Consider the following 14,833-nt stretch of genomic DNA (forward strand, 5'->3'; position numbering starts at 1 on the left):
GTTCGGACTCACAATCCTAACGCACACTCCTCAACCTGATACCCATGCTTGGCCAACCCTCGTCCTATATCCTGGGCAAAACTCCGTACGATCGGGGTTTTCTAGCTCAACTTCAGGACTTGGAGTTGAAGAATTTTGATGAAAAGCTCACTCCGTGTATAAACCTTCACTCCATCCCTCTGGCCTCGCTACGACGACTCGAATTGGACAATGTCAAGGTTGCCGGATTGAAAGAGGGCTGGACACCTCGATCAACCAACATTGAGTCTATCATCCTCAAGTCCTGCCTTCAACTTCATGATCTCGTCGTTCCGATGATCCACGCTTGCAAGGCGCTCAGGCACTTTTCGTATGTCGCAAGCCCTCCAGCACCGTCAGTGCAACCGCATCAAGCCCCGATCATCATCGTACTAAGTCCCAACGACTTCGCGCCCCATCACGGCACGCTAGAGACGCTTACAATCGACACTTACGGCCGTCAAGCGCTGCCAAGGCTCGAATTCTTCGCGGGCTCCTGTTTGACAAACCGGTTCGCCTTGACTCGATTCACCGCGCTCAAGCACGTCGATATTCCTTTCGTCTGGGTCCATGCTGCGTTACTCGAAGCCATTCCAAGACAGGGTGGTATCACCGGCGTGTCCAAGAATGTGTTCCCATCGTCGCTGCAAACACTGTCCATCAACAGCATGACGTCTGCGGATCGAGCTTTCCTCGACATCATTCTCGACATCTCCCAATGTGCCAATCACTTTTCCCCGCGTCTGCGCGTCGTCAAGATCGTCGGGAACTGGGGTAAGTGCCGTGACCAACAGGTGCCCTTGATCCATGTGGCGCGTATTGTGGTGAATGCGGGCCTCGAGATGCACATCGGCTGGTTTAATGGTGTCGTCAGACGCACTTGGGTCGCGAGGGAAGCAGGAGGGGAAGGCCAAAGTAAGGGAGCAGAACGCCGCATGGAGGTCGAGGTCGATGGGAGGCCAGTGGAGTCGGAACTGGACTGGGTCAATTCGTTGAACCTAGCGCCCAGAGGCTGGAGTTCCAATACGCGATAGAAGAGCAATAGTCACGACAGGGAAATGACATGAGTGATGCAATGTCAAAATGTAGAGGTCGAAGAGCCCAGATGTGTTGCACTTCGAACAAACTTCTCACCCTAATGTTTCCCACCTTCGCTCCCATCCTCTCCATCTACGTCCGGATCTGGTGAACAAAATCATCAAACAGCGTCGTCCAACTGTCCTCCTTCTCCTTGGCCCACTCCTCAACGCGAAGCACCTCCTCCCGATGCCTCGCCACATCAACCACCTTCTCATCATTCAGCACGGGCACCTCCATGGCCATCAACAACGCCAGCAGCGCGCCCGACCTCGAGACCTTTGCAAACTCGGCCAACAACGACACCGGCGTCGACGTAATCAAGCTCTGGTTCTTGGGCCCCAGCACGCCGTCGGCCTGGTACACCATGTCGTTGCGGGCACAAAACATGCGCATGGGCAGCTCCCACTGATTCTTGGGATACAGCGCGCACTGCGCGACGGCGGGCTTGACGTTCGCGTTGCGGTACAGCACGCCGAGGCGCTTGAGCATGCCCCAGTTGCGCACGCCCAGGTACCGGACCTGCTGCGGCACGTAGGTCTCGAGGGCCTGCCAGGCGGCGTGGATCCAGGCGTCAAAGGTCTCGGGGGTGCCAACCGTCTCGGGGGCGTACTTGGGGTAGTCGAGGAGCAGGCAATCGACGTAGGCCGACGCGGCGTTGTCCTCTTCATGGCGCAGGTTGTGCAGCGTCTTCTGGACCGACGCGTGCACGTACTCTTGGATAAATTCTGGCGTCAATGGTCGAGCCCACAGCTTGTAGCGCGGCCATTTGCAGGCCGCTTGTACCTTGGTGTTGAAATCTTAGTTTTCCTTGCTCTCTTTCTAACGGCCGAGTGGCCCAACGGAACGGGTCCATACGAAGATTTGCTCGCGCGTCAGGCCTTGTGATTGGAGGGCTTCTCTGATGCCGTCGCCAACGTTCTCTTCGTTTGCCGGTAGCTTTTCACTGTTGCTAGCGTCGATGGCTGTGAAGCCCGTTTTGAGCCCTTCTTGGACAAAGTGTGCATGATATGGCCCTTCGCCAGCTTGCCGGACGCTGGAGGTGTAAATGAGAGGAGGGTGGCCAATGACTCGCACCAGACTTGAGCGCTGCGCCGTCAGAGAGGCCATGTTGCTAATTGTCGATGAATACTGTAATGATCTGGTGCCAGATGTCCGATCAGGTTGTTTGCATATGGTCCGTGCTTAGGATACATTCCTGTTATATCTTGGCAGTAATGAAAAACCTCTTAACGAGAGGATAGCCTGATTACTAAAAAATAGGACAAACTCCTAAATTTTCTAAGCCTTGTTAGTTTTTAGAGTGCTAATGTAGCTGATTAGATATGTCTGTTTAGAGCTATAATCCTGGCCCCCCGGCCTTCGCCTATCCGCAGTAGTCTCCTGCAGGCACAACAATTCCCGCGGGCGACCCGTCGCTGGCATTGACTTTCTCATCTCTCTTTCGTGTTCGAATGTTGGCGCGTAAATGAACTCTAAACAAACAAGAAGACCTCCCTATATTCTCTCGCCTTCGAGGATGGACCGCGCCTCTTCGCTCTTCCACCAACTGACGCCCTCCTTGCCCGGAAACTCAAACCTGTCCATACTCTTCGCCTTCATCTCCACGCTATAGCCCGGCTCAGTTGGCGTGACGTAGTAGCCGTCTTTGATCACACTCGGATGGAGAAAGTGCTCGTGCAAGTGGTCCACGTACTCCAGCACACTGAGCTTGCCGCTCACAGCAACATAGTCAATGGTGCTCAGGTGCTGCGTGTACTCTGGCAGGCCAACACCTCCGGAATGAGGAACAATGGGAACATTGAACTTCTTTGCCATGAGCAAGACGGCCAGGACCTCGTTGACGCCACCCATGCGGCACGCGTCTATTTGGCAAATGTCGATGGCGCCCTGTTGCAACAGCTGCTTGAAAATGACGCGATTTTGACACATTTCACCCGTTGCGACGCCAATGCCGAGAGGCTTGAGCGCCTCGCGAATGGCCTTGTGACCAAAGACGTCGTCGGGCGATGTGGGCTCCTCGATGAACCAGGGCTTGAACTCGGCGAGCTGCGTCATGTACACAATGGCCTCGGGAACGGACCAGACCTGGTTGGCGTCGACCATGAGGATGTTGCCGTTGTCGTAGCCAATGACGGAGCGGGCAATCGAAAGACGCTCCTTGTCTTGCTCGATGGAAGTGCCTACCTTGAGCTTAAAGTGCCGGTACCCCTTCTCGAGCGTCTCGTGCAATAGCGTCTTCATCTTGTCTTGGTCGTAGCCCAGCCATCCCGCGCTGGTCGTGTAGGCGGGCACGGCCTTGTCGGCTTCCGCTTCCTTGATTCGCTGCTCTTTGCCAGGCTCGGCCGCCTTGAGCATCTGGATTGCTTCCTCGGGCGTGATGGCGTCGGTGATGTATCGAAAGTCGATGCAGCGGACAAATTCCTCCGGGCTGAATTCCGATACGATGCGCCAGACAGGCTTCTTCAATACCTTGGCCCAAAGGTCCCAGATTGCGTTTACCACGGCACCGAGAGCAAGGTGGATGACTCCCTTCTCGGGGCCGATCCAGCGGAGCTGGCTGTCCGAGACCAAATATCTCCACGTCTTTCCCCAGTCTGCAACGAGACTTTCCAGAGACTTGCCCTGCAGTCTTTGAGCAAGTTGCTTGATCGCCTGGCAGACGATTTCGTTGCCCCGTCCAATGGTGAAGGTCTGTCGACGCCGAGTAAGTAGGTGCTGGGGAGAAGGCAGTGATGATGTGTACCATGCCGTGGCCTGAATATTCCGAATCCGTCTTTAGAATACAATACGCCGCCGAATAGTCACCAGCAGCATTCATGGCATCGGAGCCTGTCTTGTCGAGGGAGGTCTACAAAGCATGAGCCCTAGATACTGGCCTCGAACCATGCAAGGATGACATACCGGAAAGCGGACATCGCGCGTCTCCGAGCTAGAAATAGTCAACATGATTGAAGCGAGGACAATTAATCGAAGCACAGGAAAAGTCGCCGACACAACCTAGTCCCAGTGCCTAACGGCGAGCGAGGGAAGTTAAATGTGTTGATGGTTGACCCCACGGCTACCCCTCGCGGGGTCTCAGTGGGGTGGTCGAGGCTGATTGGTGGAGAAACTCGGCCCAGGAATATCAAGGCCCGGTGGTTTTTGGCGAATTACTATCTCAGAACCATGCCATCAATTTTCCAGGCCTTCGATTGATCTTGGATTTCAGAATCCACGACGTGGTCATCCGCTCACGGCTGGTGAGTTTCCTGCGACTAATGGAGGGCGCGGTCTTGACATCGCTTTTAACTCTACCATTTAGTTGTGAACAACACCATGGCTTCAACTCTACTTCTCGTGTCAACGAGTCCGTTGTGCCAACTTAAATATGTGAATAACCCAGCAAGTCTAGCGCAGCCCTAATGGCTGAGTAGGACTGGCGATGGAAGTGTAGGTACCGTATATTCTTAACTCGTCATCCTAATATTCTTAGTTTCTCCGCCTGAACTGGTCCAATCGAGTAGATACATTGTTGCCCTGCTCACCCGTGATAGAATCTAGTACGCTTCTACTAATCCATAATCCACGTGCGGCGAGACAGCAAGTAAGTTGACATGATCCTGGCCATCTGATAAAGAGAGACAATATGAAAAAGAGTGAATGGACGATGCAATAGATGCATCAACATCAAAGGGTTCAAAGCAAAGAATCTCCGAGTGAATAACCGAAACAAAGGAGGAAATGGTCAAAGTGTAACAACTAGACAAACGATCTCGTGCTCCAGCGCATATCTTGACAGTTGAGCATTGAATGAGGGTGAATGCTTAACTGCCTCCAGCATCTACTGGGACGCCAGTGGCCGTGGGCTCACAGTAAACTGTTTGACGTTGACCTTGTAGCCTCCGGTAGCTTTGGGAGCACCATAGACGATATGCCCCCCTGCATCCCCCGCACGCTTGATGACCACGGAAGCTCCATCAGTGACCAACTTGCCGCCCTCCTGTTTGAACCCGGACTTGATCGTTCCAGTGATGACGGGGTTCCAAAAACGTTGGCCCCGACCTTCTGTGATTTGGAGGCCTCTCCAGACGAAATTTTTCGTGAGGAATTTCGTGGAGCCGACTTGTGTCAACGACTTTTCGCCCATAACGAAAAGTCTGGCCGATTCAGCTCCAACCAAGGTTGAACCAGCGACTCCGCTCACGACGGTGGCGGAGCGGTCAGCATTGACGGCGGCAAAAGTCAATTCTCCTGCAGTGACCTCAGTCATCGCGATTTCTGCTGATGTGGCCACTTCGGCCACGGCGGCCTCTCCGGCGATGGTGGATGCGATTTCGAAGATGATTTCGACGGCGAAAATCGTTGCGACAATAAATTGTGCTTGTGCCGCCGAGGTGAAGACAAAGGCGAAGAATATGAGACTGAAGCGCATGTTGTCCTGACGATTGAATGAGTCAAAATCTCTTCGATTATTCTCTAAGAAAGTCTTACCAGGTATCTTGTTGAACTTGAGTCTCTAAAGAATTCTTTCACGGCTAGTGTGTTTGTAAGATTAAGGAGTGTAGAAATTGAAGGGCAGTGCCGAATATTAATCTAGAGCCATAGTGGTGGTCTAACCGCCTTGTCTTGGAGGGTATATTGAAGATAATAATAGAGAAGCTTAATATCTTGTACCAAGTTCTATGAAGTCCGTATCTTAAACGAAGATGCTATTAAAGAGCAGGGGTGTTCTCGTAAACCCTCACCATCATAGTAGCAGGAGTAAAAGTTGAGTTTAGAAGTCAAGTTTAAAAGGGTCAACCTTAAGAGCGCTAATAGTGGAGGATGCGTGAAGATTAGTTATCACGTCATGTACTATAGCATGCAAACCTAATATGGGGATGTCTTACTCTAGTGAATAACAATCTCTGAGCGATTATAAATGATACGGCTATCTTAGGTTGTAGTTACTGAAAGGTGTCTATATAAAATTTCATTCGCCTGATATCAAATTGACATGTCTAAGCCACTTCACTTCAAAGACGACCGACAATGCAACTATCTACTGCCACGGTTAGTACCATGTTAGCTGCCATCTGAATGCCTATTCATTGATCCCTAGCTTCTTATCTTTCTTGAGCTCGCGCTCACCATCGTCTCCACCGCCCTGCCAAATCAATACTGTTGTTTCTCAGAAGAGTCGGAAGCATCCAAGAGAGGGCCATGTTCGCCTTACCAATTCGACAGGCACAGAGATGTCGTCAACACCTTTCTTGCTGGCAGCGACTGTGTGAAACGCTCTTGCGGATTCATTCGACTTGATCCTTACCAGATTTTGGTTTATGCAGAACAATACAACTGCGACAAAGACTTAACGGGAAGCCCTAGACGCGAACTTGGAGATTGCTTCCTCCAGTGCATCCCCGTCCAGCAGTCAGGTCCTTGTCCGGAATTTTCAGGTACGTGATGCCAAGTCTAGTGCACATCTCTCTAATGGCATCCTAGGAAGTTGTTTCTGAAGGACGAAGCTGCTCCCACACATGCCATGCCAAACGCGTCTTGGTTATTCGTTTATCTCCTTAAAGGTCAAGACAGCAAGCAGCCAGTCGATTCTCTTCCTTTAGTTTTATGTAGACATCTAGGCCATCGTTGTCTTGCGCGAAAGGAGACGACAATATCAGCCCGCCGTGGTTCGGGAATTTGGCTTGTGTTACATGACAAAGTAAACTTGACTGTCCACACATAGCATCAACTGGCATCATTGTGAAGCTACGCGCGACAAAATCGATAATGCTAAGGAGAGACTTGATCGACATGAATAGACCAGCGCTTCCCAGTGTATTTTGGAGAATCGACAGCTTCGACGTGATCATCCTGAGACCGAGAGGGCGCTTCAACGCTGCTAGGTTTTCTTCGACGGCCATCGTGGACAGCTTGTGGCAAGCAAACTTTGGAGCGTCCAAAGACGAGGCCGAGAGTTGGGGCCCAAAAGCCTAACTGATGTGCGGAGCAGGCGAATAGACCGACCGGGCTTTGTGTAGTAGGCTGATCGTCGATATTAAGTTTGGTCAACTTGAGCCTTTTCCAAGGTTTCTAACCTGGCAAGATGCGATGCCTCTCGCATCGATCATGAATAATGGGCTTGAAGTAACCGTTACGACTGGGCTGGCCAATTGTGTGTAGAGAGGGGCTCAGTCTCAAGCGGCGTGTACCATGCTTCTGGTGGAGGATAGGGAGGCTTGTGCACCACTCCCTGACGTCAGTGTTGATTGGCATGGACAGGTTTAGCACCTGTTAGGCGTGTCTTCGCGCGCGCGCTCTGCTAGAGAACACAACAAACGTTCTGCACTCCTTCAACTTCTCGTTTCGTCAGCCCAAATACGACCGTGCGGCTGTTCTCCAAGAATGCCGCATCGTCTCGACTTGGGGTGGGAAGGTTCTGCTATTTTCTTTCATTTACTCAAAATGCGAGGAAATTGTCGAAGAGAATCGGTTAACAGCCCAATTGTCTTGGTGGCCAGCAGGTCAAGATAATGTGGATACGGTAGGTCAACTTCTTTCAGCGGACTGGGGATCTCGTGGCTTCTGGTGGCTTAGATACGGTTGCCGGCGTCGCCTTGGCCACACTCTCGACGCGCACAATCCAATAAGCACCCACCGTGGCAAAGCTCTTTGAATAACCGACCGGCTGGTGACCACGCGTTCAGTAGCACAGCAATGTTGGCGGAAAAAGGGTACATGGAGCCGATGGATGGTCGAGTTTCTCGATAACCTCGAGAACGTCCAGGTACTCATCCAGATTCCATTACGACTTCGAGGCTTGGACAGGAAATTGACAAGACAATGCACTTGGCCACCGCAAAGTGTTCGTGATCTGAATATCGCTGGCGGAAGCGAGCATGTTGAAAGGCGTATGGTAAGGCGGAGCGGTCGAGGCTAGCCTGTGGCTCGCGGTCTCCAACGGGAAGAGTTCAGGCAGACAGCAGCATCAAAATTGGACGACAAGACGTTGGATGGGCAAGAAGCGGAAGTGGGTTGACGATGGACCAATCTGAGGTGGTTCGTGGTCGAAACAAGTGCCCGGCCTAGGCGCCTTCGGCCTCGGCCATGACCCGCGGTGCTGAGTCTTGGTTGACTGGGCAGGGACCCGCAACCAACGTCTGGCTTCCACCCGCGTCGCCGGTCAGCCATCCGCTTCTCTCTACAGACCATCAACTGCGCGCACGCGACCCCTTGAACATCTCCACCATCCAACCCCAAAACCCGTCGCCAGCTGCGCATTCCCAACGGTCGTCCCTCCAATCGCCCGTTTCCGACGACGTCCGCGCCCTCGCGTCCCACGCACGCTCACTCCCGCAACTCTTTCCGCGGCCCATGTCTGACGCCTCGAGCACCTTCAACATCCCGCAGCTGATCGTCATTGTCGTCGTCAGCTTCCTGCTCTTCCGCTGGTACAGCTCCGCCTCTCCGGCCGGCGGCGCCGCCGACAGGTCCAACAACTCGCGCAATGGCGCGCCGCGCGTGAACCCCGCCGCCGTCGAGCAGGTCGCTCTCATGTTTCCGCAGCTGCAGAGGAGGGACATCATGTGGGACTTGTCCAGAAACGGCAGCAATGTCGCCGCGACTACAGAGCGCATCTTGAGCGGGCGAGGCCTGGAAGTCGTACGTATTCAACGTGTCCGCTGCTTCAAACCCACTTCTGATATCCGCATCACTTCAGCCTCCACCATCGTACCAGCCGCAGATGCCGACCCCGCGCACCGCAGCCTCGACGCCCATCATTCCAAAGTCCCAGAACGTCGATTTGATAACGCGATATCACCTGGCAGACAAGATCAACGACGAGTCGGCCGCCGCAGAGGAGACGTCTCAGAAGACAACGTGGTCGCAGAACAAGACGGAGAGACAAAGGATTCTACAGAAGCGTCGGCAGGAGATGGTCCTTGCAGCGCGGAGAAGGATGCTCGAAAAGGACAAGGCGAGCAGTGCGCCTGCATCTTAGCATGCCAGAGGAGCGTCGACTTGTTAGCCCAGCATTAGATCAAAAATCATCTTGACAGCACAGCGTCCCAATCGGTATATATTCAGCAACTCAGGTGTTCAGATTCCTGCAGGCCCATGGCATCGAACTCAGACGAGGTGCTGCGCCGGGCTGATATCAGGGCGAGTCTTGAAGAGATCCAGCATTGGCAAAAACAGCTTCCGCTGGGGATCATTTGCCCACGATTTGAGCTCCTCGTACTCAACCCACTGCCAGGCCTCGCACTTTTCCGGCTCCATAATCTGCGTCCATGAGTCTACGGAGCGCATTCAAAACCAGGATTACTTGCTTACCTGGGGCTCCACACCCTCGTCCTTCAAAATGGCCGTCATGAAGACGGTGACGTAATGCAGGCCCTCGTCCTTCCAGACGCTGTTGGTCGCCGTCAAGAAGCGAATGTGCTCGCGGTGGATCGTCAGCCCCGTCTCTTCAAGCACCTCTCTTGCCGCGCATTCCTCGAGGCTCTCGCCAAACTCGAGGTGCCCTCCCGGCAGCGCCCATGTGCCTGTGCAGTGTCAGATACAATCCGTGCTCCAATCAGGCCAGCGCTGTGGGCCGTCTGTCTGGCGTACCGGAGCCGTGGCTTCCTTTGCGCAGTCCTGCGATGAATGCTCCGCTCTTGTTCAGAATGAAGACGCCCACGCCTACCCTCGGTGCTTTGGGCGCGGCCGACATGTCTTGCGTTGGAATTGAGGAAAGGAAAAGGTGGTCTGCGGGCTGGCAGTGACGGTGGGCAGTGCTTCAAGTTGTACTGGCTCCTCTACGCGGTCTTTCAGCCTTACCGACTGCGCCTACTCGACTGCGGCGATGTCAGACGTTGTGCCACTGAGAGCGCTTGCGGATGGGACTCGACGTCTTTGGTTTGCTGAGGCGAGTGTTGGGATAAATTGGATCGAAGTGACTCCAAGACGGCGTAGTCAGCCGCCTGCGCTCCTGATAGGTGGGCACGGGATATTGACGACGGCACAATTCGCCGAAAAAGCCACCACTGCTCGACGACGAGACGGATGTTCCCCGGGTAGCGACAAAAAGCAATGGTCTTGATGAAGCTACACAGCACAAAAAAGAAGCAAAAAAGATTCAACCGAATCGAGATATCGACCAGCACGGGGCTCTGCTTGGATGTTAGATTAGAGTTCAGGAGGTATGAGTGTAGAGAGTACTAACCGAACCCGCAACCTTGCCCTGTTTCCATACGTTAAAGCGTAGGAGGGGCACGCGCTACCATTGCGCCAACCAGCCGACGTTGTTGCTTTCGAACAATTAAATTAGATTATAACAGTGTATTTTGATTAGTGGCTGCGACTAAGGCTGTCTGTGTGGTCCCACACCTCAGTCAACGGTGGCTGTGTGTGTACGTTCTGAGCGCGGCACCGGCGAGATTCGGGCCGCTCGGAGTTAGCACCGAATGCTAATCCCGTCATCGAGCCAGGCGCGGCATCAATGGATCCATGAGGAAACTCTCCACTACAGCGTACCTGCTCTCCCAAAACACATCCAAATCCTGACCGACCATGCCCTTCTCGCATCACAGCCACTCCGGCCAATTCTGCTCCCATGCCAAGGGCACGCTGGAAGAAATGATCCAGGCAGCCATTGCAAAAGGCTTCGACACCTTTGCATTGACGGAGCACATGCCGCGAGACGACGAAGACTTGTATCCAGAAGAAGTGCGTGAGTCTGCCCACGCCCACGGTAGCCAAAAGCTCCACTAACTCTGCCTAGCAAGGCCAAACATCCGCGCAAGGCCTGACGCAGCTCTTCGAAGACTACTACCATGAAGCCCAGTGCCTCCGCGCAAAGTACCAGTCGCAAATCCACATTCTGATCGGTCTCGAGGCAGAATGGATACGACCGTCGTCGCTGGAACGGATAAAGGCGCTGCTCGAGCAATACCGGTTCGACCTCTTCATTGGCTCTGTACACCACATGCACACGGTGCCGGTGGACTTTGACCAGCCCATGTACAGCGAGGCGCGGGCAAGGTCGGGCGGCACGGATGAGCGCCTGTTTGAGGATTACTACGACGCGCAATACGACATGCTCCAGGCGCTGCGGCCGCCAATCGTCGGGCATTTCGATCTCATCCGGCTGCTGAGCGACGAGCCGAACCGCGACCCGCGCGCGTGGGGGACAGTTTGGGCAAAGATGCTGCGGAACCTGGAATACATTGCTTCGTATGGCGGGCTGATGGAAATCAACACTGCTGGGCTGCGCAAAGACATGGCGGAGCCGTACCCTTCGGCGCCAATCTGTCAAGTGGGTATTGACGCGCTTGCGGCACGGTGATGGCTGCTGATGGGCGTTTACAGGAATTCCTTCGACTCGGCGGGCGCTTTACCCTGTCGGATGACAGCCACCAGGTTGGCCACGTCGGCACAAACTACCACAAACTCCCCGAGTTCCTGGGACGCGTGGGCATTCGAGAAGTCTATCGGTTTGTCATAGCTGCCGAGAGTCGCGATGAGCGGTTCCCGGGCATCAGTGTTCAGTCCGTCAGTGTCAATGACGACGTAGCTACGCACGCGTCGGTCTCGGAAGCTGCCCCAGACAACGGGGCCCCCTGACAAGCTTTGCCGTGCCTCGACTCCCAACAGATAGCAAGCAACAAGGGGCCTAAGTGACCAATGACGACACGGAGGAGGGCGGCGGACTCCACGTGAGATGGCGCAAAGGCAGGAGGTTGAGCACTTTGGGCATTAGACGGAACGCGGGACAGCCGTAGAGACGATAGCTGGGATGGCCTAGAAGTCAAAAGGGGCGCAGCGTGCATGACGGCAGCGGGCGCAGGTCCAATTGCGAAGGGCGAGAGGCATGGGAATTGATGCGGATGGATGATCTCGGTCGGATGTGGTGCCTGGTGCGCATATAGAGTTTCGAGACCCCGCCACGTGCGGAAGCGGCGCCGGCGGGGTAGGAATTGGGCGATGACGACCTGAGCAGCCGCAAGGTACAGCGGTACTGTACTGTACTGTACTGAATTGTCACCTCACAGTCTGTCCCTATATCAACCCTCCATTCCCTCCGTTCCGCTCGGGCCTCGTCTGTGCTGACCTGACTCCCCGCGCCACTTTTCCCTTGCCTTTGTAGCGTCACCTCCATCTCGAACCCCTCCATCCCCCCCACCACATCACCACATCACCACACATTCCACCAACAAACGTCACCTTCATTTAGCAATCATGGGTGTCGAGAAGCAAACCATCAAGCCCGGCGACGGCGTCACCAAGCCCAGCGTCGGCGACACCGTCACCATGGAGTACACTGGCTTCCTGCAGGACCCTTCGGGCAACAAGGGCAAGCAGTAAGCCGACCCGCGACCTGACTCCACACCTACACAGGAACCCAGATCCGCTGACCCAATCTGCCACAGGTTCGACTCGTCCGTCGGCCGCGGCGACTTCCAGACCGCGATTGGCGTTGGTCGCGTCATCAAAGGTACACCCCACCACACGAACACAGCGCTTAGGAAGCTGTCGACAACGCTTGGAACAAGAGGTGCTGACAGGCGCACTCTGCAGGCTGGGACGAGGGCATCGTCGGCACGGCTTCCAAGCCCGGCATGACGCTCGGCGAGAAGGCGACTCTGACCATCACCGCGTACGTGGCCAACCAACCCTGACACCCCCCGTCAAATCGTTGCTGGACTTCTTTGCTGACATATTTTGCTGGACAGTGACTACGGATACGGCGCTGCGTAAGACTCCCCTCCCGTCTATGCTACGGATACACCGATGGTGACGCAACGACATCATTGCGGAATGCGGCGACACAACGGATCTGATGCTGACATGCTTTGCCCTCACAGCGGCTTCCCCGGCCACATCCCGCCCAACGCGACGCTCATCTTCGACGTCGAGCTCAAGGGCATCAACAACCAGCGGGCTTAAGCGGAGAACAAGAGGTACGCCGCATGAGCCGCCAACCCACGCACCTCGTCTGACACACCGACAGGAATCCCATTCGTGGATTGTCGCCAGAACGCGGCGCTCCCTTCACCAGGGGCCCGCTCTAGAATCTGGCCGTCCTCTTGGCCTCGTCTGCTTTTGGTTTTGGAAAGAGTGAACGAGAAAAACATTTGAGAGATTTCATTTGCTGTTGATACAGAGCAGAGACGGGCTGTCGTCTCAAAGGGGTTGCCCCTGAATCAATCAAGAATACACACATGATGCATTCACGCTTGGAGACTCTTTACACAGTGTCGGACACAGTGTCGGGCCTGCGAAGCCTCTCGTCTTGTTGCGCTCTGCTCCGCAGGCTGCATTTTCTATCCCGCATGCGCCCATGTTTCTATCCATCCTCCCTCCCGGACCTTCTCCCTCGCGCCCCAAGGAACCAAACAGAGTCGACAGACGTGAATGCGTATCTTGGCGATAGATATCGACGTCGACTGGACTGGCTGGCTGCCGTTTGCGTGTCTTTCACGCCTAGCCGCGCCCCTCCCCGTGCAGTGGACGGGTGTGTGGTTGTCTTCCTGATGTGTCGTGCTAGGCGCGTAACCGTCGTTTGCATTGAGAGGGCTCAGTCATTGAAAATCTATCCTTATGCTGCTGTTGATTTCATGTTGCATCGTCTTGAACTGTCCTTTCTTTCCTGTTCCTGCGCAGCGGCACGACAGCATGCATGCATGCATGCACGGCTGCCGCGGCCGTCTCTGCGTCTGTCTCTGCTTCTGCATTCTTCTTCTGTCCGTTCGGTTCGGGTCGGCTTTGATGATGTGATGATGGGCAATCGGAAGGAGGAAGGGAAAAAGGTTTTGCTGGCTAGCTGTCTGACTGACTTACTGGGGCGGGCTATGCAGGTGGTGTTGCTGAGGGGGTTGGAGAGCCCAAGTTTGTAGGCTGGTGGATGTGATGGCAAGGCAAAGTGAAGTGGTGAAGAAGAGGGAGAGGAAGAAGAAGAAGAGTAAGAGGGACGGTCAGCCAACCAATCAACCAATCAGCAAATCACTCCACGTCCTGGATCAGCACAAGTTACCGCAGCAGCAGCGTCTTCGGGAAGAGGAGGAGGAGGAAGCCTCTTGACCTCACTGATGGCGTGGCACTGACGTGCTTGATTTGAGGAGATGAAGTTTGCCGTGGAGGTTCATGCTTCTGCTTCTGCTTCTGCTTCTGTTTCTGCTTCTGCTGCTGGGCTAGGCTGGGCTGTGCTGCGATGACCGAGGGAGGGAAACAGAAAAGGTGAGGGAGGCCAGGGAAGGAGAAGGGGAAGGGAAAGGGAAAAGGAGAGGGAAAGCACTGTTTTTCTTCACTCGTGTCCTTCTTTAAGACCTGAGTTTCTTTGGGACACAATCGGAATCCACACTCTGTCCTAGGTACTTTACTAGAGTGATCTCTTTTTGAGAGATTCTCATATGAAAATATTAGATATCCTTATGTTCACCCGTCCTCAGATAGCTGGAGCACATGCGCGCGTGTAGAAGTAAAGTCGGTAGTGGTAGTGATGGTGATGAAAGGGTGCAGATAGATAAGAACTCTTCACTTTTCTTTTTCTTGACTCATTTTACTCATTTTCAGCCAAAAGAAAGCGCTTCAGCAGACAGCAGCTTCAAGCCTACCTATGTATGATCGACCCGTCGCCTTTGCGCGGCAAGGCGAGTAAGCTAGGTGTGCACGAATATCCACTTCTTTCCTTTTCTCTGCTTCATTTCCCACTTTTGATACCCACGGCTACAGCAGCGACACTTTTCCGCTGCCTGATGATTGATCCGGCTATTTGACAGCGCCGATAGGCCTT

At 54.2% G+C, this 14,833-nt stretch overlaps 9 protein-coding genes across 9 annotated transcripts; 5 read left to right on the top strand and 4 right to left on the bottom strand.

Annotated features, from left to right (window-relative positions):
* The first annotated feature begins 287 nt into the window (after positions 1-287).
* Positions 288-1,088, top strand: J3D65DRAFT_612296 (uncharacterized protein). Its single transcript, XM_066799004.1, has one exon. It carries the CDS (start codon positions 315-317, stop codon positions 1,050-1,052), a length of 738 nt encoding a protein of 245 aa, XP_066658303.1. The 5' UTR covers positions 288-314; the 3' UTR covers positions 1,053-1,088.
* J3D65DRAFT_612299 (uncharacterized protein) lies at positions 1,089-2,291 on the bottom strand. The gene is made up of 2 exons (XM_066799005.1): positions 1,954-2,291; positions 1,089-1,881 (listed from the first exon to the last, which is right to left on the bottom strand). Exons 1-2 carry the CDS (start codon positions 2,203-2,205, stop codon positions 1,189-1,191), a joined length of 945 nt encoding a protein of 314 aa, XP_066658304.1. The 5' UTR covers positions 2,206-2,291; the 3' UTR covers positions 1,089-1,188.
* A 72-nt stretch (positions 2,292-2,363) lies between these two features.
* Positions 2,364-4,137, bottom strand: J3D65DRAFT_612300 (mandelate racemase/muconate lactonizing enzyme domain-containing protein). Its single transcript, XM_066799006.1, has 3 exons — positions 4,000-4,137; positions 3,842-3,946; positions 2,364-3,789 (listed from the first exon to the last, which is right to left on the bottom strand). The coding sequence occupies exons 1-3, from the start codon at positions 4,042-4,044 to the stop codon at positions 2,593-2,595; spliced, it is 1,347 nt and encodes a 448-aa protein (XP_066658305.1). The 5' UTR covers positions 4,045-4,137; the 3' UTR covers positions 2,364-2,592.
* Positions 4,138-4,918: 781 nt separating this feature from the next.
* Positions 4,919-5,509, bottom strand: J3D65DRAFT_664450 (uncharacterized protein; the record flags this gene model as incomplete). Its single annotated transcript, XM_066802739.1, has 1 exon — positions 4,919-5,509. The coding sequence occupies one exon, from the start codon at positions 5,507-5,509 to the stop codon at positions 4,919-4,921; it is 591 nt and encodes a 196-aa protein (XP_066658306.1).
* A 2,921-nt stretch (positions 5,510-8,430) lies between these two features.
* J3D65DRAFT_548332 (uncharacterized protein) lies at positions 8,431-9,058 on the top strand (the record flags this gene model as incomplete). The annotated part of the gene is made up of 2 exons (XM_066796902.1): positions 8,431-8,718; positions 8,777-9,058. The coding sequence occupies 2 exons, from the start codon at positions 8,431-8,433 to the stop codon at positions 9,056-9,058; spliced, it is 570 nt and encodes a 189-aa protein (XP_066658307.1).
* An 83-nt stretch (positions 9,059-9,141) lies between these two features.
* On the bottom strand, positions 9,142-10,168 carry J3D65DRAFT_195977 (7,8-dihydro-8-oxoguanine triphosphatase NUDT15). The gene is made up of 3 exons (XM_066794382.1): positions 9,670-10,168; positions 9,391-9,602; positions 9,142-9,339 (listed from the first exon to the last, which is right to left on the bottom strand). The coding sequence occupies exons 1-3, from the start codon at positions 9,770-9,772 to the stop codon at positions 9,187-9,189; spliced, it is 468 nt and encodes a 155-aa protein (XP_066658308.1). The 5' UTR covers positions 9,773-10,168; the 3' UTR covers positions 9,142-9,186.
* A 443-nt stretch (positions 10,169-10,611) lies between these two features.
* On the top strand, positions 10,612-12,063 carry J3D65DRAFT_673936 (Polymerase/histidinol phosphatase-like protein; the record flags this gene model as incomplete). The annotated part of the gene is made up of 3 exons (XM_066803541.1): positions 10,612-10,767; positions 10,823-11,356; positions 11,410-12,063. The coding sequence occupies 3 exons, from the start codon at positions 10,612-10,614 to the stop codon at positions 11,662-11,664; spliced, it is 945 nt and encodes a 314-aa protein (XP_066658309.1). The 3' UTR covers positions 11,665-12,063.
* J3D65DRAFT_612314 (uncharacterized protein) lies at positions 12,064-13,270 on the top strand. Its single transcript, XM_066799007.1, has 6 exons — positions 12,064-12,401; positions 12,471-12,535; positions 12,619-12,697; positions 12,774-12,794; positions 12,906-13,001; positions 13,052-13,270. Exons 1-5 carry the CDS (start codon positions 12,280-12,282, stop codon positions 12,985-12,987), a joined length of 369 nt encoding a protein of 122 aa, XP_066658310.1. The 5' UTR covers positions 12,064-12,279; the 3' UTR covers positions 12,988-13,001; positions 13,052-13,270.
* On the top strand, positions 13,217-13,948 carry J3D65DRAFT_612317 (uncharacterized protein). The gene has a single exon (XM_066799008.1). It carries the CDS (start codon positions 13,263-13,265, stop codon positions 13,935-13,937), a length of 675 nt encoding a protein of 224 aa, XP_066658311.1. The 5' UTR covers positions 13,217-13,262; the 3' UTR covers positions 13,938-13,948.
* Positions 13,949-14,833: the final 885 nt, after the last annotated feature.

The sequence above is a fragment of the Phyllosticta citribraziliensis genome (assembly GCF_038025025.1).
Source record: "Phyllosticta citribraziliensis strain CPC 17464 chromosome Unknown J3D65scaffold_2, whole genome shotgun sequence".
NCBI lineage: Eukaryota > Fungi > Ascomycota > Dothideomycetes > Botryosphaeriales > Phyllostictaceae > Phyllosticta > Phyllosticta citribraziliensis.

Excerpts from the sequence above, each read along its gene's own strand:
- J3D65DRAFT_612296 (XM_066799004.1), top strand. The coding sequence starts at position 315 with ATGATCCACGCTTGCAAGGCGCTCAGGCACTTTTCGTATGTCGCAAGC.
- J3D65DRAFT_612299 (XM_066799005.1), bottom strand. The coding sequence starts at position 2,205 with ATGGCCTCTCTGACGGCGCAGCGCTCAAGTCTGGTGCGAGTCATTGGC. Across the intron at positions 1,882-1,953 it reads TGACGCGCGAGCAAATCTTC|GTACAAGCGGCCTGCAAATG; the intron begins GTATGGACCCGT and ends TTCAACACCAAG.
- J3D65DRAFT_612300 (XM_066799006.1), bottom strand. The coding sequence starts at position 4,044 with ATGTTGACTATTTCTAGCTCGGAGACGCGCGATGTCCGCTTTCCG. Across the intron at positions 3,947-3,999 it reads CGCGCGATGTCCGCTTTCCG|ACCTCCCTCGACAAGACAGG; the intron begins GTATGTCATCCT and ends CATGCTTTGTAG. Across the intron at positions 3,790-3,841 it reads AATATTCAGGCCACGGCATG|ACCTTCACCATTGGACGGGG; the intron begins GTACACATCATC and ends CGGCGTCGACAG.
- J3D65DRAFT_195977 (XM_066794382.1), bottom strand. The coding sequence starts at position 9,772 with ATGTCGGCCGCGCCCAAAGCACCGAGGGTAGGCGTGGGCGTCTTCATT. Across the intron at positions 9,603-9,669 it reads CAAAGGAAGCCACGGCTCCG|GCACATGGGCGCTGCCGGGA; the intron begins GTACGCCAGACA and ends GACACTGCACAG. Across the intron at positions 9,340-9,390 it reads ACGAGGGTGTGGAGCCCCAG|ATTATGGAGCCGGAAAAGTG; the intron begins GTAAGCAAGTAA and ends TCATGGACGCAG.
- J3D65DRAFT_612314 (XM_066799007.1), top strand. The coding sequence starts at position 12,280 with ATGGGTGTCGAGAAGCAAACCATCAAGCCCGGCGACGGCGTCACCAAG. Across the intron at positions 12,536-12,618 it reads CGTTGGTCGCGTCATCAAAG|GCTGGGACGAGGGCATCGTC; the intron begins GTACACCCCACC and ends CGCACTCTGCAG. Across the intron at positions 12,698-12,773 it reads GCGACTCTGACCATCACCGC|TGACTACGGATACGGCGCTG; the intron begins GTACGTGGCCAA and ends TTTGCTGGACAG.
- J3D65DRAFT_612317 (XM_066799008.1), top strand. The coding sequence starts at position 13,263 with ATGATGCATTCACGCTTGGAGACTCTTTACACAGTGTCGGACACAGTG.